The sequence below is a fragment of the Amblyomma maculatum genome, chromosome 8 (assembly GCF_055883805.1).
Source record: "Amblyomma maculatum isolate TAMU_Amacu chromosome 8, ASM5588380v1, whole genome shotgun sequence".
Lineage (NCBI taxonomy): Eukaryota > Metazoa > Arthropoda > Arachnida > Ixodida > Ixodidae > Amblyomma > Amblyomma maculatum.
The window spans coordinates 121,733,650-121,761,534 of record NC_139351.1 but is presented as its reverse complement, the minus strand read 5'-3'; the positions used below and the strand labels follow the sequence as shown (position 1 = coordinate 121,761,534).

At 47.9% G+C, this 27,885-nt stretch overlaps 2 protein-coding genes across 2 annotated transcripts; one reads left to right on the top strand and one right to left on the bottom strand.

Annotated features, from left to right (window-relative positions):
• Positions 1–3,800: 3,800 nt before the first annotated feature.
• On the bottom strand, positions 3,801–17,414 carry LOC146182395 (acetylcholinesterase-like). Its single transcript, XM_084575948.1, has 6 exons — positions 16,740–17,414; positions 14,515–14,736; positions 11,584–11,804; positions 11,024–11,221; positions 10,000–10,224; positions 3,801–3,945 (listed from the first exon to the last, which is right to left on the bottom strand). The coding sequence occupies exons 1-6, from the start codon at positions 17,412–17,414 to the stop codon at positions 3,801–3,803; spliced, it is 1,686 nt and encodes a 561-aa protein (XP_084432074.1).
• A 1,232-nt stretch (positions 17,415–18,646) lies between these two features.
• On the top strand, positions 18,647–25,938 carry LOC146182394 (speckle-type POZ protein-like). The gene is made up of 4 exons (XM_084575997.1): positions 18,647–18,877; positions 21,602–21,807; positions 23,184–23,487; positions 25,618–25,938. Exons 1-4 carry the CDS (start codon positions 18,647–18,649, stop codon positions 25,936–25,938), a joined length of 1,062 nt encoding a protein of 353 aa, XP_084432123.1.
• Positions 25,939–27,885: the final 1,947 nt, after the last annotated feature.

Here is a 27,885-nt window from a genome sequence, read left to right as displayed (position 1 = left end):
CTACGGAAATTTCGACCTCCTACAACTGTTCGAGCGCACGTCAATCGAGAGGGGCATACCGAAGACTGGGGAAGCACGCGGGACAGACTTCTCACCTATCATGACATTACACTTCACTACCGAGAACAACGACTCTTATATCCTCCGCCTCATACCTCTCTCTCAAAAACCCCTCAAATAATCTGGCGACAGCTACAAGCCAAAACTTTTCCCTCCCCAGCTTGGTTGGCCTTGGCACAACCAAGCACAACCCCACATGCTCTCTATGTGGCGCACCTAGAGCCACCTTCAATCACATAATGTTTCTATGCGAAGATTTCAAGCCACCACCCTAATGGGGCCTCACGGACCAAGAAGGTTGGAAGATCGCGGTCTCCAGCTCGGACCCAGCAGCGCAAAAGATGCTGGTTGACTGGGCTGAAGCGGTCGCTGCCAGGCACGGCCTAACAGACACCAGCCGGGATCAGGAACCACCTCAATCCTTATAATGTGTCCTGGTTCCCACAATAAATATTTTACCACCACCTTGCAGGGGTTTATTCTCAGTGCGAGAGCGCTCGTACGATCGTCAGAGCCGGGTGAAAGGATATATTGTGCCTCGCAGGCTGTGATAGCTATTGTGAAACATATACTAAGCCTAACCTAGCCATGGGTTGAAGATCCCCAGCGGCTCGAAGGTATCATGCTGCCCTCCACTCTAACACTTCTCAGTTCCTTCTTTCAATCCTGCCTTCTGCCCTTCCTTTACGATGCAGGTGAAGTATCGACCGAGGAAATGAGAATACGCCTTTCCCGTTCTCAAAGCCAATAATAATAATAATAATAATAATAATAATAATAATAATAATAATAATAATAATAATAATAATAATAATAATAATAATAATAATAATAATTGGTTCACAGGAAAGGAAAGACACAGTATCGGTCACACTTGCACTGTGGACACCTGAACCGCGCCGCGAGGGAAGAGAGGAAGGTGGGAGTTAAAGTGGAAAGAGAAGAGGAGCATGAACTTAAGTGTCCCCAATAATGTAGCACTTTACACTGATAGGGCGTGATAGGGGAATAATGTAGCAAGCAAAAGAAGCTGCCGCCGTTGCTATCGCAATCCAACCAGGGTTAACCAGAATTAAACCACAACTTTTTATTTTCTCATTGCGTTGCAGTTCTTGGAAATCCTGCTTCAACAAATACGCCTTAGTTCCATCGTTTAGCTAGGTTCTTTTTTTTTTTCTTTTGCTCTAAGCATCCTGTTTACAGCTGTGGAAGCGTCTAGTCCCCTGCAAAAGGTTTGTTTTTTGTTCTATAATAGCAATGTTAAATTTTTACTCCATACGCTTGCTTTCTCCAAGTTTTGATTTGCTTCTTCCTGCCTAATGTATGTTCCCCTCGAATACCACTGTAATTGCTGATTCGTACCTATTACGAAGCACCCACCGCGGTGGCTCAAAGGTTAAGACGCCAAGTTTGAACCCCACTATGGCGGTCATGTTTTGATAGAGGCGAAACGCAAATGCGACCGTGTACTGCGCGATGCCAGTGTATGTTAAAGAACTCCAGGCAGTCGAAATTTCCGGAGTACTCCACCACGGCGTCGCTCATAGCCTGAGTCGCTTTGGGAAGTTAAATCCTATAAACGAAAGCAAACTTTTATAGTTTTTGCTTTCTTCCATCCGACTTACTACTAAGATAATGGAGGGGTATGTGGGTGGGGCCAGCCCGACACTCAAGCGACTGCCGCGGCTATCCGCCCGCGTGTCGAGGGCTTTTTGGGCTTCGATTCCGGAACTGGATAGAGCAGCCTCCCATCCCTCAATAGCTGGCACTGCGTTTGGGTCATCAGGTGGATTGTTTGAGCAGGTTCGTACCATGTGGTGCAGGCCTGCCTTCAACCCGCTAAATTTCCGTATGGAGCCACAGGATCCAGGATGTATTGTATTTAAGCGGGTCGGTGAGTTGTATGTACCCGTCTGGATGCATTAAGGGAAGTTTGCTCTCGTTTGTAGGATTTAACTTCCTCAGCTCCAACGTTCTCTGTTCTGAGCCCCGACTTACCACTCAATGAGTGTCCATCCGTCCCATGTACTTACCTTTACAAATATGAGGTCCTGTAGTGACGAAGACGGTTCGCGCTCATCTTCCGAGGCCTCACTTGCACTGTCCTACACACGGTGTCTCTAGAGTAACGAATATGTTTGCTTCGTGGCCACTTTTTGGCAACGCGAACACTAATCACTGCAAAGATGAGTAGTAAACCTCGATCGTTTGCCTTGTTACTTATGGTGAACACGGTGTGTAATCGCCCGTACGTAATCTCTCCGTACTTCTCGCGAGTCTATGGGTCAGTGAATATGGGTAACTACTAGCAAAACTTTGACTTGAGGTAACTGGTTGTACTGAAACATGCTTTGCATATAAGCGACTGTCGCGAAGAAAGGAGAAACACACAAGGCAGGACTGTAGCCACCTACTATATCAGTTTATTTTTTAGGAAAAAACGATTTTTATCATCTACAAGGAAAGCAACACAAGCAAAAAAAATATCACAGGTGACTCAAAGATAATATAAAGTGGCAGTGTGACGTAAACAAAGAATGAAACATGGCTATGTGTCCGTGTACAAAACAATGTTTTTCGCCCGAAAGTGACACCGGGGGAATGCTCACGTGACGTAAGTACTTTATTATATATAACTGAATTACTACTAGTTTTATCTTTTCTTTCTACCTGTCTATGAAATATGTACTTGTTTTCAAACATAGGCAACATTTAAAATTTGCAAATGTGAGGCTATGCGGCTGCCATTGTCTTTTTTTTTTATCAAAGCTTTAAGTATGCTGCTTTGCTCCATTTTTAAACCGTTGACTTGTCTGGCCTATGTATTTACGGCCCCAGCTTAGGTGCACTAGATGCGCGCTATCAGCGGTGCACTCCGGCCATTTGATGATTTTGTGGCATGCTATAACCGGCTTTCCTTTGTTAATGATACTTGTGCAAGAGGGCAGATAGCACAGTGTTGACTTTGTGCTTTTTAGCCATCTTATTAAGCAAGTGTGAAATTCGGCTAATTTAAGGTAAAAATAGCTATTTCTTGTGGTTCAGAACCACGTTGTACTCCCACAGGACTTGAACATAAAACCGAGAGGACGAAGCGAAATTCGTGCCGAATACGCAGACACAGAAGAAACGCTCTGCTCAACGTACCTGGCTTCCCAATAGCCGTTTCTACGTTCTCGTCGAATACGAACAAAATTGAAAACGGATAATTTTTACGACCAATGCAAAATAAAATGAGAATTACGGCGCCTCCCTTGGTAGCGGTCGCAAAATAATCGAAGGCTCCCACGAGTAATGATATTGTTGATGAAATATTTGGTTGCACCACTACGTAGTACACCGTCTAAATTTAAAAGTGAAATATTAAAACCACGTCTTACTATAGCTCTTCGAAAACATTCTCTTCATAAAAATAAACTTCACCGGGCCTTCACTTCCTAGCTGCATCGTATCCGAATTTTTCTCTACAAGTCTTTTATAAAAGAAAGGACTTTTTGCGCGTTTTCGAGTCTGAACCACTGTCACATTGGCATCCTGTGTCTGCCTTCAGGACGCGTCAGGAGGAATACAAAAAGGGATTCAGTAATGGCGCTTGTTCGTAACATTGGCGCAAGTCCTGGCACGTCTTCCGCTTGTAAACAGAAAGCGCCGGCGACCGGCATGCAGAGGTCAGGGTTCCCACAGTTTTTCCCAATCTTGGCGACGCTCAAAGTCACGTTGTGCCGTGCGGCAGCAGCTCTTCAGGGGTCCCGGGCGTTCCAGTAGTCGCAGTAGGTGGATCGTTCGTCCTTGCGCACGCCGGCCTTGTGCGGATGCAAGTGCATGGCCAGCGAGGATCCGCCTTGCAGCGGCGCCCACGACTGATTCAAGAACGGGCCCGGGATCCTGGAAGCAGCAACAAGACCGCCTTGTCCATGAAGGTCTGAGAGCCCGCGTCGCTTCACAGAGACAGCAGCTCATTGATCTATGGATCGAGTGACTGATTTATTGATTGTCTGACCGACCGACCGACCGACTGGCTACACGTTAATAAAGCTTACATTGAACGAAACCGAGGAATACTAGAGGTAATGTTTCAAAAAAGATATACTTTTTTAATTTGTGATTTTGAGCAATGAGAACTTTGTAGTGGAAAAAAAAATAACGACTATACTCCACTAGCGCATTACAATACCACGACTCCTAGGTGTTTGTCGCATGCGGCTTCCTTTCGTTTTTTAGAAACTGGGCAATACGTCGGCAAGTGTCCATATTTTTTTATATCCAGGGCGTTTTAAGTTAATCCGAGAGTTTTCACCAGCTCCATTCTTGTGCCAAGCGGTGGACAAATAATGTTCCATATATTACCGCGACTGCCATGTAGAACGTGGTCGAAAAGGGAGGGCACGATATCTGGCAAAACACTTTGATACTGCTTGTCACGTCAAGACTTCGAAAACCGAATTCCTTATTAAAGCTATTCAGCAGAGAGATTGATCAATCAGCCAAGTGAAACGCTGGTGAAATTAATAATGATGCACGACTTAGTGACTGCCTGACTCATTGGCAGATCGACTGAACGACTTTCTGAGTAACTGCTGAATTGATCGATTGACTGCGTGAAAGACTGACCCTCTGACTAATCCAGTAATGCGACATTAACAGGGCGAACAAATCATCTACTGCTTATTAGACTCAGAGATGAATGAACTTACATATTATTTAACGAGGGAATGATTAGCGAGTGACTAAATGAATGCCGACTTCAATTTGTCGGCTTCCCGAAACGCCATCACATTGGCCACTGAAAAGAGGTAGTAGTGGAAGGTTAGTAACACTATGGGTCCAGACGCCATTTTTTTTTCTAGGATCCTTAGGAGCAATGCCGTAAGAGAAAAAACACCCGTACTTTTATGTTTGTTTGTTCCACATAAAACATCTTGGGTTCTTTCCCATCGCCAGTACGTGGCGAAGCACCAGACACTCCGCGTTGAATCAGGCGCTGCATAAACAACGGCCCAGATGCGCCTATCTAATGACCTGGGCCTACCATCAAAGCGGGTGAACGCGAAAGCTCTAGCGCATGACATATTGCGACGCCAAAGTGTCTTGTACCGCACTACACCACTCCTGCACACCTCAAACATCTGCAGCTTTGAAGTGACATTATCTACGTCAACCCCACTAAGTGTGAGCACAGCGGCGAAAGGTTATGGAGCGCTCTATAACGAGGTCGTTCGTATGTCCTCGTTCTCGGCTGTGAACGCGCCCCGTGGAAACGTGCCGAGTGCTGTTGCCAACTGGCGACAGATGATGGGCGCCGGCGCGCGGCCCGAAATCTGCGCAGACGCCTGCAAGCGCTGCGAGCAGCATTCCTTTCAACGTGCAAAGGAGGCACCGAACGAGGCGACTCTCATAGGACCGGCGGGAGACCATTAAACCACCCGTGTTAAGCGAATACGAGAGCACGTCGGAGGGTTCGCGAGCAAGAGGCGCGAGAAATAGCGCGGAGGTTGTCGTCTAGGCAGTCTCCGAAGGGCGCGCGAGTGCACACGGGCATAGCCGAGCGCTCATTACCGGATAAACACATCGCTCTGTGAAAAGCGTGCAGCGCACAACAGAGGCTTCACATCGACAAACTTGAAAGGGTGGATAAACAGCGACGCGTGTATATTCTGCAAGTCAGCACGGGCGGTTTCTTAATAGCCTTCCTGACCGCATGCTTAACCAGTACAGTGACCAGCGATACAACAGCCGATCGATGAATCGTGCTCACGTATTTGAGACTTGTCCTGCCGGTTGGTTTTCCATGTGTTGCGGAACAGTGTAGAGCGAACGAGAGAAACCGAAAGGATCCTGTGTTTGTGTGTACGCTGCTCTTTAATCTATATAGCCAGTCCGACAATTAAGCGTTCATTCTAATCAAAATAATATATATTTCAGCATATCTGGGACTTTTCAGTGTGCTTCTCTTTAGCCATATAGAATACATTAGAAAAACTGTTCTTCAACTTTCGCATTCAATTTGTGTTTTTTATATTTTTGTATACTGCATGTGTGCCTATACGTTGCTTATTGTTTTTTGTTCTTTATCGATTCTTTAGCTTTCACATTTAATTTGCGCTTTCTCTATGCGTGTATATTGCATCTGTGCCTTTACACTTCCTATTGTTTGCATCGTGTGATTTGAATTTTCGCGTGCTGACGCTTTCATTTTGCTGTTTTCGGTATTTTCTTGCCTCTAACTGTTCGTTTAGTTCGTACTTCTTGTCATTACATTGCTGTACACATGTTTCTTTCCCAGTCCTGCTAAAATACAGAACACGGGACTGCAGTTTCAAATAATAAAATGCGGTGAGTTGCAAAAACGCTACACAAAACACTACAATATGTTCTTCTCGTCTTAGCGCTCAGGTTCACTTCGAGCAATGCGTTTGTTCCCAAGTTATCTGCCCTCATTTCGGGTAGGGCGCTACAAGCCCCGCTTGAGTTCGACCGTGCATGCATTGCCGCCCAGATCGGGCTATACCGCTAAGCTCTGCACGGTACTAGCTCCAGGGACGGAATATACTGCATGGCAAGCGTTCTGCGATACTGAGGCCGCCAAGTCTTTCCGCAAGCGTACGTGCGCTCTAGAGCCAGCGACATCAACATAGCTCGATGGCCTGTGGACAAACCTGCATAAAGGCACAGAAGAGTTTCTTACAGCCACGCTCTGGAGAGTATAACAAAAAGAAGAAAGGAGGGACCATAAAGGTCACCTTAGTTTCCCGCATACCCCATGTCACGCGCGCGCCGCGAGACTGAATTATGACAGCGTGTTTATGACAACCCCATGACGTGACGAGCACGTTGGGATCATTATATACGACCGGTGTTCTCGTCTTTCGGTGCTTATACGTCCAGCGAAAGTGCTTGCGTTGTGGACCATTGCACCTGGCGTAAACAGCACCCGACCAGATATACTCGTGCCGAATAACTTCCGCAAAGTTTGAGCTAAACAACGCATTAGTTTAGTTTAGGGTGTTTGCACCTGCCAAGGCGAGTCTCTAGTTTGAGTGCATCTGTGCTTCCGGCTTGGAAAACCATCTTTGAACTTAGGCCGCCACAGGGGATCGCTGAATGAGATACGGTTAACTATACATAACCACGACCTAACCCTAAGCGTCAAAAGTATAATCTACTTCCTAACGTATACGGTTGTGTTCCTACGACTTGAACTGTAAGAAATAACCTATCATAAAGACAGCTAATTCCATGGTGTGCGATTCCTCAAAAGTAGAGAGTCCAAGAAATTCGCTGCTGAGGCTGGCTGCAAAACTCATTTTCAGTCGTCAGCGTCCCAAATGTGCTGCAGGGGAATGGAACTCTTGTTCTGAGCCCTCCCGGAAACGTTGCGCACTTTGACTCTGACACATACTACAAGAGCTCCACCGTAACGCTTAGATGCAAACCTTTTGTCCTCTTAACTGTTGACAAAGGCTGGACTAACAGAACGAACTGCTCTGCAAAGCAGCGAAGCGCGCCTGCCGGCACGTAGATTAGTGCGCTAATTTTTTCACCGCGTCCACTGAAAATAGAGCTACACGGAGTAACCAGTACAATGCGCACAATATGGCATTGACTTTCAACTTTAGTGATAGTTCCTGTTCACCCGCTTGTGCACATTAAATCATTAACTTGACCAGCACTGCTCCTTAGCTCGATTTTTCTCGCATAAACAGCGCCGAGAACACATTCTCAAACCCGGCCTGGTTTGTTGCATGTGTGAAGTTCAACAAAGTTTTCATCATGGGCTGTCACCTTTTTTTATCAAAGAATTTCACAGTGCCTCACGAAATTCGAGATGAATAAAGCAGACGCTTGTTTTTGTAATATTGGCCACAGTCTCGCCATTTCGACATGCCTGTGCGTGCCTGTCCGAAGAGTGAAGAAAGAAGGAGGAAAAGAAAAGAAGAAGAAAATAAAGAAGAAAATGATGAAGAAGGACAAACAGAAGAAGACAGATAACTCTATAGTTGGTAGAGGCGAACGACAACAGCGAGTTGCTAGGACAAAACGTTCGTTCGAACGTTGTGACGGCGGTGTGCCCCGGAGTTCGATGTAAAGACGATGTCATACCACTAAAGTCTTCTACACACGAATGAGAATGGTCAACGATGAGAGGCAAAGGGTGCTTATACGCGAAGTGATTCCCCTATGGCATAAATAAAGATGAAAGCTTAGAGTAACCTAGTATGTGCAAAAGTCATGTCTACTTTCAAGCCGAACCTAAACGTAGTCATGCAGATTGCTCTCACGTAACTCCAGGTTTAACCAGAAGCTAAACCACACCTAATTTTGTTGTTTTTAAAGCTGTACTTAAGACGGAGAATCAGAGTAAGACATTTACAATTAGTACGAGGGGTGGTTTGGATAAAGGAATGCGCGGCGGTTTCGAAATCTTCCAGCCTCCTATATAGGATGTAATTTTAAAAACAAATAAGCAATTGCTAACTATAGATAATGGTAAACATCGTATCTCTCCGCTGAAATGTAAATAATATCAATTTTTGATATTTTACTATACAAAATAACTAAAGGAGTAGAAATTCTCGAGTATATAATTTCATCCGATGGTTAGCTTTTTATTTAGATAACTGGAAAACAGTAAGAGCGGACTGCTTAAATTTCTGTCGAGAAGAAATTGTGCGTGGCGGTTACTGCCGACCTAAGTTGTACACGACTATAGCATTCTGAACTAGCCTCAGTAGATGGTTTTTGTATAGCGCCACCGCTTACCTCTACAGTCTGCTGCTTCCGCGCACCGTCATTGCGCATGTGCAGATTGCCTTGAAGGCGCGAGATGGCGCCAATCGTCCGATACATACCAACGTGCCGTGTCCAATTTTATTGTTTCTTTGGAAATACGCACGTATTGCCTGCTAGGCAGGACTAAAGGAGAGCAAACGTCGCCAGACTAGGTTCCGAGCCCGCGGAGCACAGGAGCAGTGATGAGTGCCAGCAAGCGCCAGCAGATGGCACACGGTAGCGCTAGATGGTAGCGGTAAGCAGTAAAGAAATTCTAAAAGTCAATATTGTTGGTCACGTTTCTGAAGTTATTTCTTCTATTAAGCGCAAAACACCGGCGCAATAAATGACTGAAATTGCGCAGTTCAAAACTCCCAAATCTCACGCGTACCGCAGGAGATTTGAACAGAGTGGACACTTCCGCCCACCTCGGGAGTGTCCCATCTTTTGCCCGTCCCATCATGCAGTCTAGCGTGCCGACCATAGAGTTCCTTAGCTGAGGGCGCTGCACTTCAGCCAACATGGGCGCGCTAGGAATCATGGGCTGGTGTGCTACTTGTTGCGGGACAGTCGGTTTTTCTCGGGTACGTGGAGTGGCATTACTGCGATGTTTCTTTTTCGTCATCATCATCATCTGAAGGTGCGCACATAGACCGCGAAAGCCATAGTAGCGAAGGCGCAAAAGCAGACGTCGCCAATAAATGGTTTCTGTTTCCCGAAATGCCCCTAAAAACTTCCTTAAGTGATTACACAACGATGAATATTTGCATAACATTTTTTTTTTTATTTCAAAGTTTGCCAATTAGGTGCGAAATATTGGTATTTGTGCTGCTCAAAACTAAGCCAATAGGAGAAAGGGCCATCGCTTATATTGGATAAATCTCACACTGGCATTCTGTTTATCTCTCTCTTTGTAATTTATAGTCACAATATTCAATCTTAGGACATTATTTACGGTAGAACAAGGTTTATCTTTGCATTAGTTTTGGCCAAAAGTTGTAATTCTGCACTCGGTAGCTCTCCGGCCCATGATGCTTTGAGCGCCCATGGTGGCTGAACTGGTCGTCTGGAAACTCCATGTAAACTCCCATAGACGGCAGCACAGCTTTCCCTCTAGGTAAGAGTAAGAAACTCTATGGTGCCGACAGTCCCAGATAGGAGGCCCCTCACCTGTGAGTCGCAAAGTGGGTGACCACTCGTATCAGCTCGCGACTCAGGGTCTTGTCGAGCTCGTGGAAGCGCTCGGGCATGCGCAGCGGCACGCCACTCATGTACCAGAAGGTGGAGCTGTGCGGCACGCCCATCCATTCAGGAACGTGCAGGGACGCCGTGGCGTAGCAGAACTTGTAGACGAACACCGGCTGGCCGCCTCGGGCATGCCACTCGGCGAACCTCCTGCACGCAAGCGCAGCTGCTAGGTTTTCATCGCAGCAGACAAGCATCACCAATTATCTTGTCTCGACACAAAGTTCAAGTGAGTAACTACAGTATCGTGTCGTGTGGTTAGAATGTTACAGCGTCTGCTTGGGCATATCTGCACCAAACTTTTGCTACTCGCTCGACGGTAGCTTAGTATACGATCAAAATGATGATGATGCAGCACAGATGATCGAACCCTTCACCTGGCCAAGCTAAAGTATTTCTTTCAGCCTTCTTACAAAATTACACCTTGTTAGAGCAGCTATAGTCCGAGTAGGTTAAGCATCAAGTGATCAACTTCATATTGTACACACAAAACGTGGAGCGGAAGTACGGTGGCTTTTGTCCAGGTCTGTGCACAAAGTTCCCGAGGATACTAGCCGCACCAGCATGCCCATCGCAGTATCATCGCCTACTTTTGGTCCGCTGAGTTAGGAAGCAACGGCGGCATCTGTACACGCTCTGTCGCACAGAGGACTGTTTAATGGTACGACTAATTCTGCTAGTGATACATTTTGACGCAGAAGAATTCTCGAGCTAAAACTCGTCGTTCAAAAGACTCGTATTTACTATTACTATACTTTTTTTCCATTTCCGACGTTCTTAAAATGAATTCCGGTTTCCCCGCTCTTCCATTTCCCCTGCGAGGCTTAGAAATAATTTCTTACATGGGGAAATGAGCAATGTCGCAGTTTTCTGCTCAGCGAAGACTGCGTCCAGCGCATGTCTAAAGCAACGGTCGCCACGGCAGGAAGAGCTCGGCAAGCATACGCACCTGCAAGGGCAGTGAAGAGCCGCATCACCGAACACGTCCGCGACGAGACGCCTCAGGTCTTGCCCGTCTAAGGAGTCCCTGGACCCGGCTTCTTCAGCCAGGTAAGGTTGCATCGGCGGCCGGCCTGCGGGCAGCGGGATTTTGTAGGTCTCCAGGAGGCCTCCCACTAGTTTCAGAGCCTCCGTCCGGTTGCACAGCCTGCGCGTGTTACGCGGAGCTGCTGATTGCGGTCTTCACGAAGACGACCGTTATTGAAAGTAGTTTCCGACTAGCAGCTATATCAATGATTCACGACTAGCTCACATTCAAATAAACATCTACCTTTAATGTCCATCGGTATTCTGGAAATGTTTCATTTCAGTTATGGCAACCATCTAGTCGTTTTGTACTGTAAAATCACTCTCAAAACGCAAGGCCTTTGAACTCCGAGCGTTTACGGGGACTTGGTACTTCAACCCTCTTTGCTCTACGAACAGGTACCTCCTCCAGGTTAGTTGAACGCCCTTCAATCTCTGTGGCATAATCAGCCAATACGACGACCAACCTAAAGAGAATCTTACCTGGGCGGCTGCTCAAATCTTCGGCGTCCGACGAACGGGCTACCCTCGTTGCTCGAGGTGCCGATGAGAAGCGGCATAGAGAGGTACTTGACCTTCCAAGGAGACTTCGGCAGGAACGTGTTTCCGTACGTGGCCACGAACGACCTCAGAGAACTGGGTGAGACCCGCTCCTGCGCCCACAGCAGGTCTTCGGGAGGACGGCTGCGCAGGCAGGCGAGTACCTGAGCACGAACGCCGTCAAAGCCATGCAGTCAGAATTAACAGAGCGACCGTCCGATCATCGTTTTCTAATGCAAACCTCCACGTGAATGGGTTCTGTACTTTCCTCGTGAGACACGTATCTGTCCCGAGAGAAACTCCAAATGCGTGCACGCTGTCATGGCCGCGAAAGCTTCGTCTATCGACACCACCTACAAGTGCTCGAACCGCAACATTGCGGGAGACGTGCAAACAATACTTCAATGCAGAAGCACTACTACCTGCATTCTTGGATTTTGCTGAGTTGACGGTGAAGCCTCGTTCGAGCTCGGGAAAAAAGATTCGCCGCCAAAGAGTTTCAAACCCAGCCGAGAAAAGGCGATCTGTTTGGTCGACCACTGCATTAGCCAGTTTCTTCACATGATAGCTTTGAGTTTTTCGCGCTGCGTTTCGGATGCCAAAGTGTCCATAAAGCGCACCGAAACAATTCATTTCACGATCCAGACGCTGTGCCAAATAATGAGGGGTTAGAGGCAGCCCCTTCCAGCTCTGGTCTAGAGGTCCATGTAACAAGAGCACAGACAGCAGCGCCAGTCCCTGCAGTTCCCCGACTAGGGTCCCCACCCACACATCTGCCTCAATTGTTTCCCAATAGTTGTTAATGCGAAAGCATTTCTTGCCTCATGACTGGCGTCACCGGAGTGTGTGAACAGTATGTGGACAGCTGTAGTCATCAGAGCTAGTCCGCATGAACTGTGAATCATCCATTGCATGGTTAATTAATATAGTCGTTGAATAAGCTTGAACAAGCAATTAGGCAAATAATAGAAAAATTTACCTCAGCAAAATATTTAAATACTTAGTTAATAATTGTTGAACGAATTATTTATTAATTGACTTAGTCAAATCTTAAGGAAATTATCAGTTATTCCGTTATTTAGGTGAATTCTTTAATTACTCACATAGCTATATGATCAATTTATTTGCTTGGTTGGTAAATAATTTACTGAACGAATAAAACGCATACTTAGTCAATTATGGAGTGCAAACTGCTGGGCTAGTTGGTTCATATTGCATAGCAAGGGAACCAGCGAATACAGACACAAGACAAGAACAACGAAGGCACACACCACAATGCTTCACTTACAACTGATTTACTAAGATAAAGAATTGCTCATTTTAAAACAACTTCCTGCCTGCGCACACACCCTACAGACAATACACATTGCGCACCACATGGTGAAATGGCTACTATAATGATAAAAACATGCGCTTCTTTTCGGTGATAATCACGGACGGCTCACTGACGCATTTCTGTTTATTCTTTCTGATCAGGAAAGCTTCCAATAGCTCATGCTTACATTTAGATTTCCCCCGAGCGATAATGCTGGCAGTGTGAGAACTAGGATAACATTTGCAGTCGTTGGCATTCAATTATTAACGGTTGGGTCGCTTCATGCTTTAGGTATTTTGTTAATTACCTACTCAGTCAATCATTCAATTACATTAATTGGTTAATCGGCAAAAACATGAGACGAATACGCAGCTACATAATCAGCAGTAGTAAAAGAAATGTTTTCGCTTTGCTGCGCCCAAGCAGACTTAAGTGCAGCCCTAATATTTTTAAACAGATTCATTCCATTCCCCGTTTAGACGTTGCAGTGCAGCTGCTACTAGGGATGGTTGTGATAACGGTGCTGTACGTGAGGGAAGTTAAACGAAGCAAAACTTAGCTAAACGAGTGTTAACCATTGCTACTGCATGTACATGCATACAAGCTAAACCACCGCGTAAATTTTTCGGCTAAGGCGCGGTGGTTTTCTTTCGAGCGCGCCCTATTTCTCAGGAGGCTAAGGAGAATGAACGTGTCTCTGGATGGGTTCGTTAAAATACTTTTCGTGAAGGTGCTTAGTGATGCTCTGTGCTGAAATTCTTAGGGGACGCTGGTTTCTTGGAGTAGCAGCAGGTCATTTTTTTCCCTTTGTGCTGAAACCACGCCATTAAAGCTGTGCAATAGCCGACACCATCAATATAAGTTTAGCCCTTCTGCTCTTTGAAAATACTGCGAGCATGATCTGGACCTTATGACCCCATGTGAACGCGAGAAAATGTATGGAGAAGACTACGATACTGAAAGAAAAACTCCTCATACGGACATTTCCAATAAGAGCTCCCTGCGTGTCGCTGTAATGCTGGCAGGACTACTGAAGACCCCTGACACAAGCACAGTGAGGGTGGCTGCATCTGCATGGATTGGCAGGCAACAGTTCATGGAACAGGTGATATGTTTGATATCTATGTATTTGGTGCGAGCATTGTTAAAACACCCGTGCTCTTCGCGCTTTTGAGAAAGGTCGGCCTCAATGAGCTCCTAATGTCACTCTCACTGTTCTTGCGCCAGGGGCACTCAGCAGACTAGCAAGCACTATGTCGACGCTCAGGCAATGTTTACAGAATAGGTCCACGCGTACTGTCGCATATATGCACGTGTACAAAACCGTAGCTGTTTCCAACCAGTATAAACTTTACTATGACGTTTAATGGCTGTTGATGACCCATGAAGCACAACGTAATCCTTCCCGATAAAAATAGAGCCACTAAGGGCCCATCTACTATTGTGTTGTTTAAACGGCAGGCCAGTAAATGAAATCAGAAAAGCTTCGCATTTGAGGACACAATATTCTAGCATTCCTGCTGCTGAAAATCCCCCAAAGTGTACACACGGAAGCTCGCCTTTCCGGGCAGGTTGGTCAGCTCAGCGCCCATGCGCGCGCAGCCCAGCAGTCCGGCCAGGTGGTTGGCACGCTCCAGGCTGCGGCGAGAGGGCTCGACGAAAGCGTCGCACAGAGGTCCTCCCCCTTCCAAGATGGCAGCGCTGAAGAGGCCACGACTCTGGGGCGCCGCCATGTGGAGGCCGCACGACGTGGCACCGGAACCAAGACCCAACAACGTCACCTGTTACGCGACGTGTACGGACAGGAGCTGAGAGAAGCTGTGGCCTCAAAGGCAAGAACACTGGCGTAGGAAACTAAACTCCTAGTTTGTTAAATAATTAATTAGTTCAAGCCATTCCTGCTGCATTTATGATTGCTCGAGTCATCAGAGTTAGGTGTGGCAACTTTGCGTACACGTATGACGTCCCGCTTCGTAGTTATTGAGAACAGCTTTCCAATTAGCTTAATACCACGCACAGCCTGCTATGGTTGCTTCAGATAGTGTCTCTTGGTCGAACTGGTCTGCATTCATATTCACTGCGGTAACATAGAAAATAGGATACTGCGCATTTGTCTGATAAGGTGATGTATATTTCTAGATAAATTACCATATAACTTGATCCTACGGGCCGTCCTCGGGCATTTTTTTTCCTTTACGATATCGTACAAAAAGAATTCGTTATTTTGCAGAAATGGTTAGTTCAAATGAGCGGGTTGTGACAATCCTCAGAGCATACACGGTCCATAATGACACGGTAATGAGCAGGCCCTGATATTCAGTTACCATGGGCCCTGCCAAGAATGACTACTTGAACAACTCAGAACTTAGAGGGCTACAATGGCGAGGATAAAAACTTGGAGTACTGCGAAGTTGGCATGTACAACGACTACTGAAACCTGATACCAATGTTAAACACAGCTAACTTTGGTATGTGTCAGCGAAGATAACATGAGTGTTTAAATGATTCCCGCTTCGGTCTACCCAAGTGTTAGATCGAGAATTTCGGTCCTAATTTCTTGTTTCATAGATTGGCTATGCATGTATATAGGCTTGACTGACTGACTGACCGACCGACCGACCGACCGACCGACCGACCGACCGACCGACCGACCGACCGACCGACCGACCGACCGACCGACCGACCGACCGACCGACCGACCGACCGACCGACCGACCGACCGACCGACCGACCGACCGACCGACCGACCGACCGACCGACCGACCGACCGACCGACCGACCGACCGACCGACCGACCGACCGACCGACCGACCGACCGACCGACCGACCGACCGACCGACCGACCGACCGACCGACCGACCGACCGACCGACCGACCGACCGACCGACCGACCGACCGACCGACCGACCGACCGACCGACCGACCGACCGACCGACCGACCGACCGACCGACCGACCGACCGACCGACCGACCGACCGACCGACCGACCGACCGACCGACCGACCGACCGACCGACCGACCGACCGACCGACCGACCGACCGACCGACCGACCGACCGACCGACCGACCGACCGACCGACCGACCGACCGACCGACCGACCGACCGACCGACCGACCGACCGACCGACCGACCGACCGACCGACCGACCGACCGACCGACCGACCGACCGACCGACCGACTGACTGACTGACTGACTGACTGACTGACTGACTGACTGATTGATTGATTGATTGATTGATTGATTGATTGATTGATTGTGTGCCCCGTTGCGTATGTATTTTGTTTCAAATCTATAGGGTGAGTGTTTTTCTGATATGCAAAGTCTCTTTTGTCCTTCGTGCTTCTCAAATTTACGTAATCAGGTTGTGTTCTATGTTAGATAAAATTTACATGTTCCGTGTTAGACGAAATTTGAATGTTACTTTGCTTCATTTAATTTAAATAATTTATCTGTTATTCTTATTTTCCCCCAAGGGTGCGAGTATGTTCTACAAGTTTTGTTCCTCGTGTCGGTTTCATATATTAGCGTGCCGTCAACTGTGAATCCTGTATGTTTGTCTATTGGCTGCTTGTGTGTGTGCTTTTTTTTTTTCAATAAACGTGAGTCTCAGTCTGCATCTGAGTTTGGTCATGATGATGTTCAAGTGAATCTCGGCTCCCTTCGGTACGGCCGCCCCGGGCTGATTGAGCACCAATCTCTCAAACTGGAGTACACAAGCAGTGCCACTTAACGACATGAGTATCGGAACTGAAAAGCAAGCATTGATAGAACACATTGCTCACCTTTTCTGGATCTCCCCCGAACGCTTGCATGTTTCGGCGGACCCAGAGCAGCGCCAGGCGCTGATCCAGAAGCCCCGCATTGCCGGGAGCCTGCCGGTTCATAGCGTCCAAAAATCCAAACACGCCGAGCCGGTAGTTCATCGAGACCACAGTTAGATTTCCAAGTGCCGCCAGTGCAGAGCCATCGTAGAGAAGGGAGCCGGTGTTTCCAAAGCTGAACCCTCCACCGTGCAAGATGACCACGACGGGCTTCAGGTCCTCGCCTCTGGCCTTGTGCCTGTCGAGGACTGGCGTCCACACATTCAGGTAGAGGCAGTCTTCGGACGCGTTCTGCAGCATCTTCAGATGCACCGGATAGTGGACTTCGTCCAGACGCTGCATGCATGGTCCCTTGAACCGACGCGCACTCCAGATATGGCGCCATGGGTTGGCTGGCAGTGGCGGCAGGAACCGTAGGCGCCCCACGGGAGGACGCGCATAGGGCACTCCGTAGAAAGCGTGCAAAGGTCGGCCTTCGAAAGACGTGCGCACGCCCAGCAGTCGCCCGTCCTTGGTGAGCACCAACGGCTGTGGCGGTCGGGTAGTCGCCTTGCCCCCTGGGCCTGGGGTGGCCGCGGTGGCCAGCGACAGGACGGCCCAGCCCACCAGGGCAGCTGCCGTCCAGCTGGGCCGCATGGCCAGTCGCTGGTGCCACACCAGCGCCGCGTGGTAATGGATGAGTGTAAGCCGGTCTGTTGAACATTCCTGCATGAGTCAGGGGCGAAGGGTTCTTTGCTGTCCTCCTGCTCCATACTCCACATACACGTTTTTTTCTGCACTAGCCAGGAATCAAAAGCCTAGTAAAAAATGTCCACTAGGGAAAGTACCGAACGCAAAGGATAAAGACGATGAATTAGCCACTGGGGGATTTTCATTTTCTTCTTTTCTTAGTAGGCATTTTTTTCTTTTATCATAACTTTCACGCTTCTACATCTATTAGCTTCTGTTCATGGTTAAACACCATATATAATTATTGCAGTTAATTAAGAAAGTTCTGTACTTTCTTTTGTACGCAAGCTTGCCATAAGGCATATTAAGTTCTGTACTTGTAGACTGATAATTGATAGCCTCCCATTTATATTGGAGTAATGATAATTGTCACCTAATGGCTAACGTTTACACACTAAATTTCTGAGCATTGTATAGCTGCTCCTTCACCGCACTCCATCCCTTATTTCAATGATCGCCCCACGCACTGATGTTGGAGGGTCATGATAATATCATCTTGAATGCAGCAATACCAAAACCGTGAGTGGTGCTAAATTTTTGCCGGAGCATGCAGTTCAACCTCAAGCACCCAGACTCGAAAAGTCAAGAACATTGCAATTTTATTTCTCGATCGACGTAGAAGGCCGGCTTTGAGTACCCTTTCCTTTTTGCTGTATTATGTGCCACTGCCACACTCACCAGAAATTTCGATATCGCGAAAGCGGCGACCCCTGATCACAACTGTCGACTTTCACATTCTGTATTTTTACCGAGAGCTTCAAAACAAATAGCGATAATATATTTTCGGTTTCTATTCAACTTCAGCGATCACATAGCGACCCGCAGCTATTGATCTATTTTGGAAGTCTTATTCTTATAGGATAATTTTATGATGCTTGCTCTAGCATCTTTGTTGTTTGGCTGGCTCGGGCAGCGGGGTTTGTAAAGCCAGCAATTGATTTATTACATTAATCCAGTATCAGCAATACATTTGGTTGTCCACGCTGAACCTGGGCTAATCCGCCTTCGTGGGTATGTGCCATTTACTAAGGAAGAAGAAGAATGAGAAAGGGCGCACGTGGCGAGGAGGAGAAAGAGTAGCTTCGACGGCAGCCAGCGGAAGCGGCGGCGGCGCAAGTAGCAGCACCCTGGGGGCCACCATGTCGTCGTCGACCTCCAGCGAGACGTACCTGCACTCGCACAGCATCACGCACACGTGGACGGTGCACAACTGCGGCAAGCTGCGACTGCGCAACAAGGTCTCCCTCTGCAGCTCTCCCTTCCCGGCCCAGTGGGACGAACCGCGCTTCCAGATATGGCTCACCACTGACGTCGACTACTACGGCTACGAGACGGCCTCGTGCTTCGTGGAGACTAAGAGCACGCTACAGGTACGCATACCACTGTACGCTGGCACGTACTACTTGTACCAGGGTCGTTCATCTCAATGCAGAGACCAGGGTTCAACATGGCTCGCAAGTCTTTGTGTTTGTAACCTAGGAAGTAGAATCCAACTCGCGGGCAATACGCCTTCCTCCCCCAAGGTGGCTCAGGAGCTGTGATGTCCTGTTGCGCAGTTCTTTCCGGTTTTGATAATGAACAATATGACCGCATTTATATGGGGCGTGAAAAGAAATAAGTTATAATAATAATTGGTTCCCAGGAAGGGAAATGCGCTGTAGTCACATTTGTTTCTGTGGACACCTCAACCACGCCGCAAGTATACTGTGCACACTATACCGTAAGGGAAGGGAGGAAAATGGGAGTGAAAGTCGAAAAGAGAGAGGAGCCGTAGTGAAGGGGTACGGAGTATTTTTGACCAACTCGCACAGCACAGCACACGAACACCTTTTCGTTTCGCCTCCATCGAAACGCAGCCGCCAACGGTTGAGTTCGAACCCAGGTGCTCCGGCCCAGTAATCGGGCATCTTAACCATTGCGCCACCGCGATGGGGCGAATGTGAAGTGCAAGAACTGTTTTGTAGCGAAAGCTTAGCATAGCTAGAAGCTGAGCTACACTGGGCTACGTTTGCGCATTTTGCCAGTGCCTCCAAAAGGCCGCTACTGCGAATGCGCCATTGCTATGGCAACAGGTTCAGCCGGAGTCGAGCGCGACGGCCGTCCGACCCACGGTATAGTCCGACCACAGGCTCCTCCGAAGCGCGGCACGTGACGTGGCACAAGCCGCCACTGTATAGTTTCTTTAATGTGCACTATAGTGAACTAGAATACTCATATTCTAGTTCACTATAACGTGCACTGACACCGCGGGGGCAGGAGGGTGAAGGGTGGCTGTTCCTGGCCCTACGGGGTTGGGACTGGTAGTTCAACGCCGCTTGCGGCAGTGGCTAGCCTTCCACCGAAATTTTAGCCACTGCACACGCGCCGCAACCATGGTAGCCAGCTGCGCCGTTCCACAGGTATTCCGCCGCTGCGCTCGCTAGGAGGAGCAGGGTAACGGCATCCCAGCAGATGCGCGCGCCGACGCGGAGTGGAGCATAAGGGTAGTTTCCGCATGCCGCGCCGCCACGGAGTGCTGTCCGAATTGAGCAGGAAAGCGTCTGCCCTCATCACATGCGCTGAGAATAAGTGGATTCCACCTACTACGGAGTAATTTGGACCACCTGGGGAACTTAAACGTGTACTGACATCGCACAGTACATGGATGCCTCTAGTTTTCACCTCCATCGAACGCAGCTGCCGGCGGTCGGCTTCACAGAGACGGGTATTTCCCCAGCTGTTTTAACTCCACATTCATAAGTTCAGTAGCGTTGAACCCCTTATCTTTTTGCATGTCGTATGCATTGTAAAGCTTGTTTCTTAGCTTTGAAAGCGTGTGGCCTGTTCAAAATATCTATTTATATACATATTACATTAATTTCTTTCCTATTCAAAAAGAACACCCAGTTTACTTGAAACTCCCGATTTGCGAGGTCGTGCGAAAGACCATTTTTGACCATCTACAAATATATCATAAGTGCCTTGTGCGCCCTTACTTTTTCGTAAAGCCGCAAGTTGTGAAAGGCTTCATCGGGTTGTCAGCCCTCCGCATTGGTTCTTCGTGTCCGTCTGGAGTAACCTGCGCTACCACTCGGCCGTGATAGAACTGGTCAGAGCAGGACAACAAACTGCCGTGTCTCTGCCATCTTTTACGTCATCAGTCTGTATTACATTTACTTTGCATCATGATGGAAAATGCGAGCACGACAATGTGGGTTCCAGCGAGTTAGCGAGTTTTGCGCTCTCCGACACTCTCAAGCATACTTTACCTTGCAAAGCTTATCGCCACCTCCTAGAGCTTATTTATTGCTCATCCGCTGATAACACGTTGCGATTCCTCAGAAGGCAGTTCTTGGAATCTTGTAAACGCGTGAATCCGTTACGTCAACTCCCATTTCTGAGAGCGCGTACACCGCAGTCCAGCGTCTAACATCAAATAGACTAGTAAGCTATGTTAAGCGCTCTACAGTCCATCAGTACTGTTGTGTACTGTCTCCAGTTGTCGAAAGAGGCAGACCTTCATTAGCCACGCACGCGTGCTAGTGGCATATAGTAAACAAAGAACAGCTCTAACGTCAATAGCACAACAGAATTCAAAATGAAATATAGCGCTCATATTACGTGCTATAGTTGCCTAATTACAAACACATTTGAATAATAACCGAGGCACCTCGTGCAGACAATCACTCTGGGTTAGGAGATGCACGCGCCGACAAGAATTTGGAAGTCAGTATTGATGCTGAGAATGTGATGCTATTAGATTTCTTGTTTTGAGCAGCCCTAAATACTACCTGTAAATATTGGCATTATAATTAGGAGCCTTCGCACTATTGGTCTTTCCAGAGTTCAGGATTATCAAACATAGGAACGTTGGCCAATTTCTAACTGACATATGTGAAAGAGCATCTCAGAACGCACTGTTCGCTCTAGCACCATTCGCTCCAGCACTGTTCGCGGACATGCCGCTTACTGCGAGGAAGGCTCATAGCCCGCTCTAAAGTATCCGAGCCTCATGCCCTTCTTTTCGCTTCTACATCGGGACAGCCATCTGCTAATACGACGCAGCAAAACAGCGCATGCCCCCTGACAGGTGCCCCCTCTATTACATGTCACAGGGCTCCTACTCCTTGGCACTGAAGGATCCGACTGGCCGGGACATCGCGCAGGTCACCTGCAACACAAAGACGGCGGCACGCATCACGTGCGAGAAGAAGGCGCTGGTGGGCTTCGGCGGGAGCACGGGCAGCGCGCCATCGGTCACGTCGGCCGCCGCCTGCGGCGGGGATGACAGCGACCGCTTCGCACTGGTCGTCCTCTTCAGGTGCGTCGGTCCCGCGGACAGAATGATGGCCGAGGTTTAACCCTGCAAAACGTAAAGGAAAGAAGCGAACAGTCGGCGAGGCCAAGGAAAGCGTTGGGGATGGTACTTTACGTCTATATTTTTTTTAATGTTTACTTGGATAATCACAGAAATTAGTAATGTAATCTGTTAGGGGAAAGATAATTAAACACAAAGTAGAAGAAAAAATAACGTGCCGATGGTGGGAACCGAACCCACGACCTCCGAATAACGCGTCCGGTGCTCTTCCAACTGAGCTACATCGGCCGCTGTCCCCCCTGCTACTTGCTTGGGTATTTATGTTGTCTGTATATGAACCTTGAGAGTGTTCACCTTGCTTGTCGCTTGTCGCATTTACGATACACCAGTATGTACCCATAATGATTGGTCTATAATGTCAAGGTACGTTAAAGGCCTTAGGTGGACGAAATTACTCCGTAACCCTCCCATTACGGATCTTTCAGTCTTTACGCTTTCACTCAACTTCTTCCCTTCCCTCATCGCACGGTTCAGGTGTCTGCCAGGAGTCTGACAGATATCACGTCTTTTCTTTCCTATAAACCAATTTAAAAATTACATGAAAACACGACCTTGACCTGATAGGTGTAAGTGACCACCATTCCCAAAGCTATAAGTCACCCTCGTTTCCCATAAAACTTAGTTATCACCTCGCTGCGGTGGCGCAGAGGTTAAGATGCCCGACTACAGTACCGGAGAACCCAGGCTCGAACCCGACCGCCACCGGCTGCATTTCGATGGAGGCTAAACGGATAGGCGTCCGTGTGCTGTGCGATGTTAGTGCACGTTAAAGGTCCCCAGGTGGTCTAAATTAATACGTAGCCCTCCACTACGGCTCCTCTTTTGTTGCGAAAGCAATACTACTTTCACTTTCAAGCCTTTGCGGTGCGACGGCGGTGCACATGAAATGACCTTTCGCACGACCTCTGTGTGGCGTCACGCCTCAAAGCTGGGCGACCAACTCGCGCCGTTCGTGAGAGACGGCGGCCTAACTCCCGCTCTCTCCGACAGGAGCGCCATAGGTGTTATGACGTCAGGCCTCAAAGCTGGGCGACCAACTCGCGCCGTCCGTGAGAGACGGCGGTGCGCATGAACGGCGGCCTAACTCTCGCTCTCTCCGCCTTTCCCATGTAGTAGTAACAGTGCGTCTGTGCTCAGGTAGATGCTAGTGCGCCTTAAAAGGTTCCTCTAAAACGCTGGACTATTAGCCGTTTTTAATCAGTCCTCTAAAATATATCAATATGCCTTCATTGACAAGGCCAGCAACCAAACATCGCTCTCATCTGCCTAGTACGTTTTAAGCGCGCGGTGTGCACGTATGCAAGTGTGGGCTCATTCAGGTTCGAGTACATGACGGACCGCAACGGAGGCCAGGAAGAGTGCCCGGGCAGCCCCCTGCTGGGCCAGCTTCCGGGCCTGCTGGAGAGCGCCTCCTTCGGCGACGTTGAGATCCGCGTAGGCCAGAAGAAGCTGCGCGCCCACGGTGATCTGCTGGGCCGCCTTTCGCCCGTGTTCGCCGCCATGCTGACGGGCCCCACGGCCGAGGCCACCAACCGCGTGGTCGTCATCGAGGACCTCTCCTACGAGGCTGTGCGCCAGCTGCTGGAGTTTCTCTACGCCGGAACACTCAGCGGCATCAGCCAGGTGACCAACCACGGCGCTTTACGGTTATACCTTCGTCCATCCATATTTAAAGCGCGAGCGACTGGACAAAAAAGAAGGACGCAACAGTGCTGTGCTGCGTCCTTTCCTCTTGCACCGCCTGCCACGCTTAGCTATAGTTCACTAAAAAATAGGGGCTTTGGAGCTATTTGTGTTGCTTTGGGGCCAAATGCAATTAACCTGAACAGTCTAATGCACTTGCTTGTACTAATTTCAAAAATGCAATATCTTTTTTTTTTCAGGGTCTCATGTATTTATGAAGATGCTAGAAGTTTGCGTTCGTAATGAAATTAGAAAACAAAATGCTCGTCAGAAAACTATTGCTAACATGTGGTTCGATAATATACAGCACAATGAGTGCTCTGTTGGAAGTACTGTTCAGGTTAATTCAGGTTACGCCAACGCTAGTTACTTTGCGCCGCGTTGAATTTCAGTATTCAGAGTATCTGCTTAACAAGCAGTCTAAATTAAAGTGCACAAAAACATGTTTAGCACTAATTAAAAAATCTGCCGCCGGTGATGCACGCTTTCACCATTTAGCAAGATGCTGCAAGGAAAAATATTGCCCAACGTGCTTTAAATGCTAAAATATCATTGTTAAAGTAAACAAAAATAATGTTCCGGGAAAATTGGGGAAAGCGAGCAAAATGAAGTATGAATTCGAATTACAGCTAATATGTGATCCAGCAAATGAAGAACATCATAAATATTATAAACTGGTTTTAATAGTTGACTTTTTTCGCGATTCCTCGGCCCCAAAGACACCGGTCCACCAGTTCACAACTATTTTGTCACAAGATGCTGCAACTGAGGGTTGCTCTTTTCGCACCCCAAGCGGTCTTGGACTGTTCGGCATGTTACTGGCAGAATACCGAAAATTAAACCTTAGATCTAGGCCAGGAGGTATCTTGCGCATGCACAGTGGTATTCGACATTGAGGAGCTTTCAAGGTCACGCTAAAAAGCCACAAGCGAAAAACTTTGGGTGGCGCCGACCCCTTCATGGTGGCGGCTACCGGAACTAACCTTAACTTTTTTCCCAGGACAGATAGCGCTGGTGCATGCTGCGCGTCTGCTTCATGTACACCCTACTCCAAGGACGAGTCGAAAACATGCCGCAAAATGAGGATCACCTTTTTGGAGTGCATATATGTTATATGTAGTGTTCGTTCATTGATTGGTTGACTGATTGGTTAGCTAATGGTGACTGGTGATTATTGAATGAAGCCAGCGTGGTGTAGACGAATAATCTCGCGCATGTGCCGCTGAGTTCGAACACATGTGATGGAAGTTGTGGCTGGTATTAATGCGACATCGTCGTCTGGCACTGTACCAGATGCGCATAATATTGTAGGGACTTCGTTTGAGGATGTCTCCCCTCGTGATGGTGGTACTCAACAACCAGGGAGATCTCGTAACACGGATGCTGAGAATTTTGGCAGAGAAGAACGCTCGGTATGAGGCAACTCGACAGATGAAGCGAAAGCGGTATGCTGAGGTACGAGCATTAAACGTGAGCCAGTGATTGTGCACGTTTCAAGTCTTAAGGCGATGTGTAAGCACCCTCCCAATTATTTTATTTGTAAAAGAGGCATTTGTATATAGATACTTAGTCTATACATACATAACCCTTCCACATCTTTATGCTCAATATAAATGATCACCTATCCACGGGCTTATGCGCCCCGAGCTCAAAGCGCTGCTCAGGACAGAATGGTATAGCAAACAGTAGTGGAGGAACAGTCGAAGGGACACGAATTGTGGTACGATGTTTACAAAATTTTCGACCCACGTTAGAGCAAAAGAGAACAAAGACATATTTCAGAACCCATAGGTAGACCGTAGACCGGTAACGTTCAAAACAAGGAAGTTGGCCACATATATCGTATCCACTCCCATCCACAGCTCGAGACCGCCCACCCCAACGGCAACGTATCCACATAGATCACATGACCAATTGCAGCGCATTCGTGAGGGCAACCAGCATGATATTTTTAAAAACCTCGATAATTTCAGTCATTACACAATATAGCCAGCTCTTTCAATTCAAAAGTTCCTTGTGAAACGGCAGCTGATGCGTCGGTGCCTTGTCACAGTCCATAACCGCACGCAGGGCGCCGTGGACTTGTATGTGGCGGCCGACAAATACGGCGTGGCCTCAGTGAAGGCAGCTTGCGCCCGTCAGCTGTCCAACGCGCTGGCGCCAGACAACGCGGTGCGCGTGTTTGAACTGGCCGTGCGACACAGCGACAAGGAGCTGAGCCGAGACGCGGCACGTTTCATCGACGCACACCTGCCCGAGGTGCAGGCGTCGGACTCCTGGGACGCCCTGCTGCACGACGACCTGATGGCGCTGGCGCTGTTCAAGTCAGCCTCCCGATACCAGCCCAAAGGGGGAGTCTCCTCCGCATCTTCTTCCACGACGGCCATCTGAAGAGAAGCGGGCGCTCAATGGAAAGGGGAATAAACGCTGCTTCTGAAAGCTGCACTGTTGGTCGGTATTGCGGGGAGAATAACGGAAATAAAATTCTTAATAGGGGAGAGTACAAGAAAACTTTTTTGAATGACAAGGTTCGAAACTCGGAATAGCTATCGGCGGGCTCAAGTCACCATTGATATTCCCCATAAGATGACTTAAGTGACTGTGTTGGGCGCAATGCATCAGGGCCAAGGACAGTCCATAAATGAGTATAAAAGAGGCAGGGGAAAGTGCAAGCTGCCTAAACGCTGTGACGTAGGATGCAAGTTCCGGTAACGACGGAAACTTTAATAACTGAAATAACAAGGATTACACGTAGACAGTTCAGAAAGTATGTGAGGGAGCAATGGATTGCAATCCTTGGTCCACGAGTCCGTTGCTCTCAGCTGTGGCCACGGAGCAAGAAATCTTCCTCCGCGGCTGTGGCTCTGACTCGCTGCACCAGCATGAACTGTTGATGCGCGTCCAAGTCGGCTAGACGGTCCTCCCACTGCTCAGGACTAGAGCTATCTTATGCATCGTGGGGATAACCCTTCATTTTCATGTTGTGTGGTATAATGTAGCGATGTCTCCGCACCAGGCACATTCGCATGTGTATCGTGTGGGCCATATCTTGCGGTATAGTGCTCTGAAAACGTATATGTAGGCGCCTATAGTGGCTTATTCTCGGGTTAGTATGTCATGAACTTCGTACCTTCTACGAGTTTTTCTATATGCCTGGATTGTTTCCCCGTGTGTTTCTGGCGTTGTGAAAGGTTCTACGATGGCCCCGCTGCCCGGCTAGTGAAACCTTGGACGAAGCAAATAAACCCTTGCAATTCAAAGTGGGAAAACGGCCATGACGGTTACGTACAGTCGAGCGCGTTTTGAAGGATATCGCGCGAGCGTCGACTTGGAACATGAACAGCGCCATGGCCCAGAATTCTCTGCCGAGGCGAGGGAGGTATGAGGCCAGCTTTCCTCACCCTTTTTTGCTGTTCCTTCAGCAGCTGTCACTCCCTGTTGGGCTATCAGTTTCTTTCCTTTTTTTTTTTTTTTTTTTAGTTCTGCCAACAGGCAGTGATCGTAGTGCGCACGACGTATTTTTTGGTATTATCTGAAATTGGACAGTTTACCGCAATAAATGAAAAGCTTAGAATAGAGAGAAAGGGCGATGAATTTGTCGCCGGGGTGAATATTGTTGTTCTGAACAGCGAACGAGGGAGAGAAGATTGTGAAATCATGATTTTTTTTCTGTTCCAAACCTGGCCGCCAGGTGCCTGGAGTGCTAGGCTGGTCGACGCTCGCGCGATAACCTTCAAATCTCCCTCGACTGTACAGAAATGATGAACGACTACAAGGAGATCATAAAAACACCAAAATTAGCTTTTTTTTTTCGCAAGAAAGGAGATTTCAGGAGCTTCGGCTTGCTATCCATTACCAAAAAGGCATTTACTAAGGTAATCGCTAATGGAATTATGCCAAACTTAAACTTCATTTAGCTAAAGGACCGGGAGAACTTGACGACATAGCAGCCATACTCCTCAATAAAAAAAAAATAATAATAATGGTTAGGGAGGGTGTCAGGCATGGATACACAATTCATCCTGCGTTTTAAATTCTGTGTATTTAAAGGAGATGTTTAGAGACGTGGAGATAATTGACAGAATTGTATTTCTCAGGGGAAGAAACGCAATAGCATGACCGATGGCCTAGCCAGGTAAAGAAGAATGGTGGGCGCAAAAATGAATATACAGTAGACTAAAGTAACGTTCGAGAATCTCAACTGGAAACAGGGGTTTACGGCAGGCAGAAAAGCATCGGATCGTACCGGTACTAACATTTGGAAGAGACAGGGGGTCTAATGACAATGACTGAATAATAATTGGAGACAGCGCAACGAGTTATGAAAAGAAAATGATA

Excerpts from the sequence above, each read along its gene's own strand:
- LOC146182395 (XM_084575948.1), bottom strand. The coding sequence starts at position 17,414 with ATGCGGCCCAGCTGGACGGCAGCTGCCCTGGTGGGCTGGGCCGTCCTG. Across the intron at positions 11,222-11,583 it reads AGATTTGAGCAGCCGCCCAG|GCTGTGCAACCGGACGGAGG; the intron begins GTAAGATTCTCT and ends TAACACGCGCAG. Across the intron at positions 3,946-9,999 it reads ACCCACTTTGCGACTCACAG|GATCCCGGGCCCGTTCTTGA; the intron begins GTGAGGGGCCTC and ends TGCTGCTTCCAG.
- LOC146182394 (XM_084575997.1), top strand. The coding sequence starts at position 18,647 with ATGTCGTCGTCGACCTCCAGCGAGACGTACCTGCACTCGCACAGCATC. Across the intron at positions 18,878-21,601 it reads AGACTAAGAGCACGCTACAG|GGCTCCTACTCCTTGGCACT; the intron begins GTACGCATACCA and ends TACATGTCACAG. Across the intron at positions 21,808-23,183 it reads GCACTGGTCGTCCTCTTCAG|GTTCGAGTACATGACGGACC; the intron begins GTGCGTCGGTCC and ends GGGCTCATTCAG.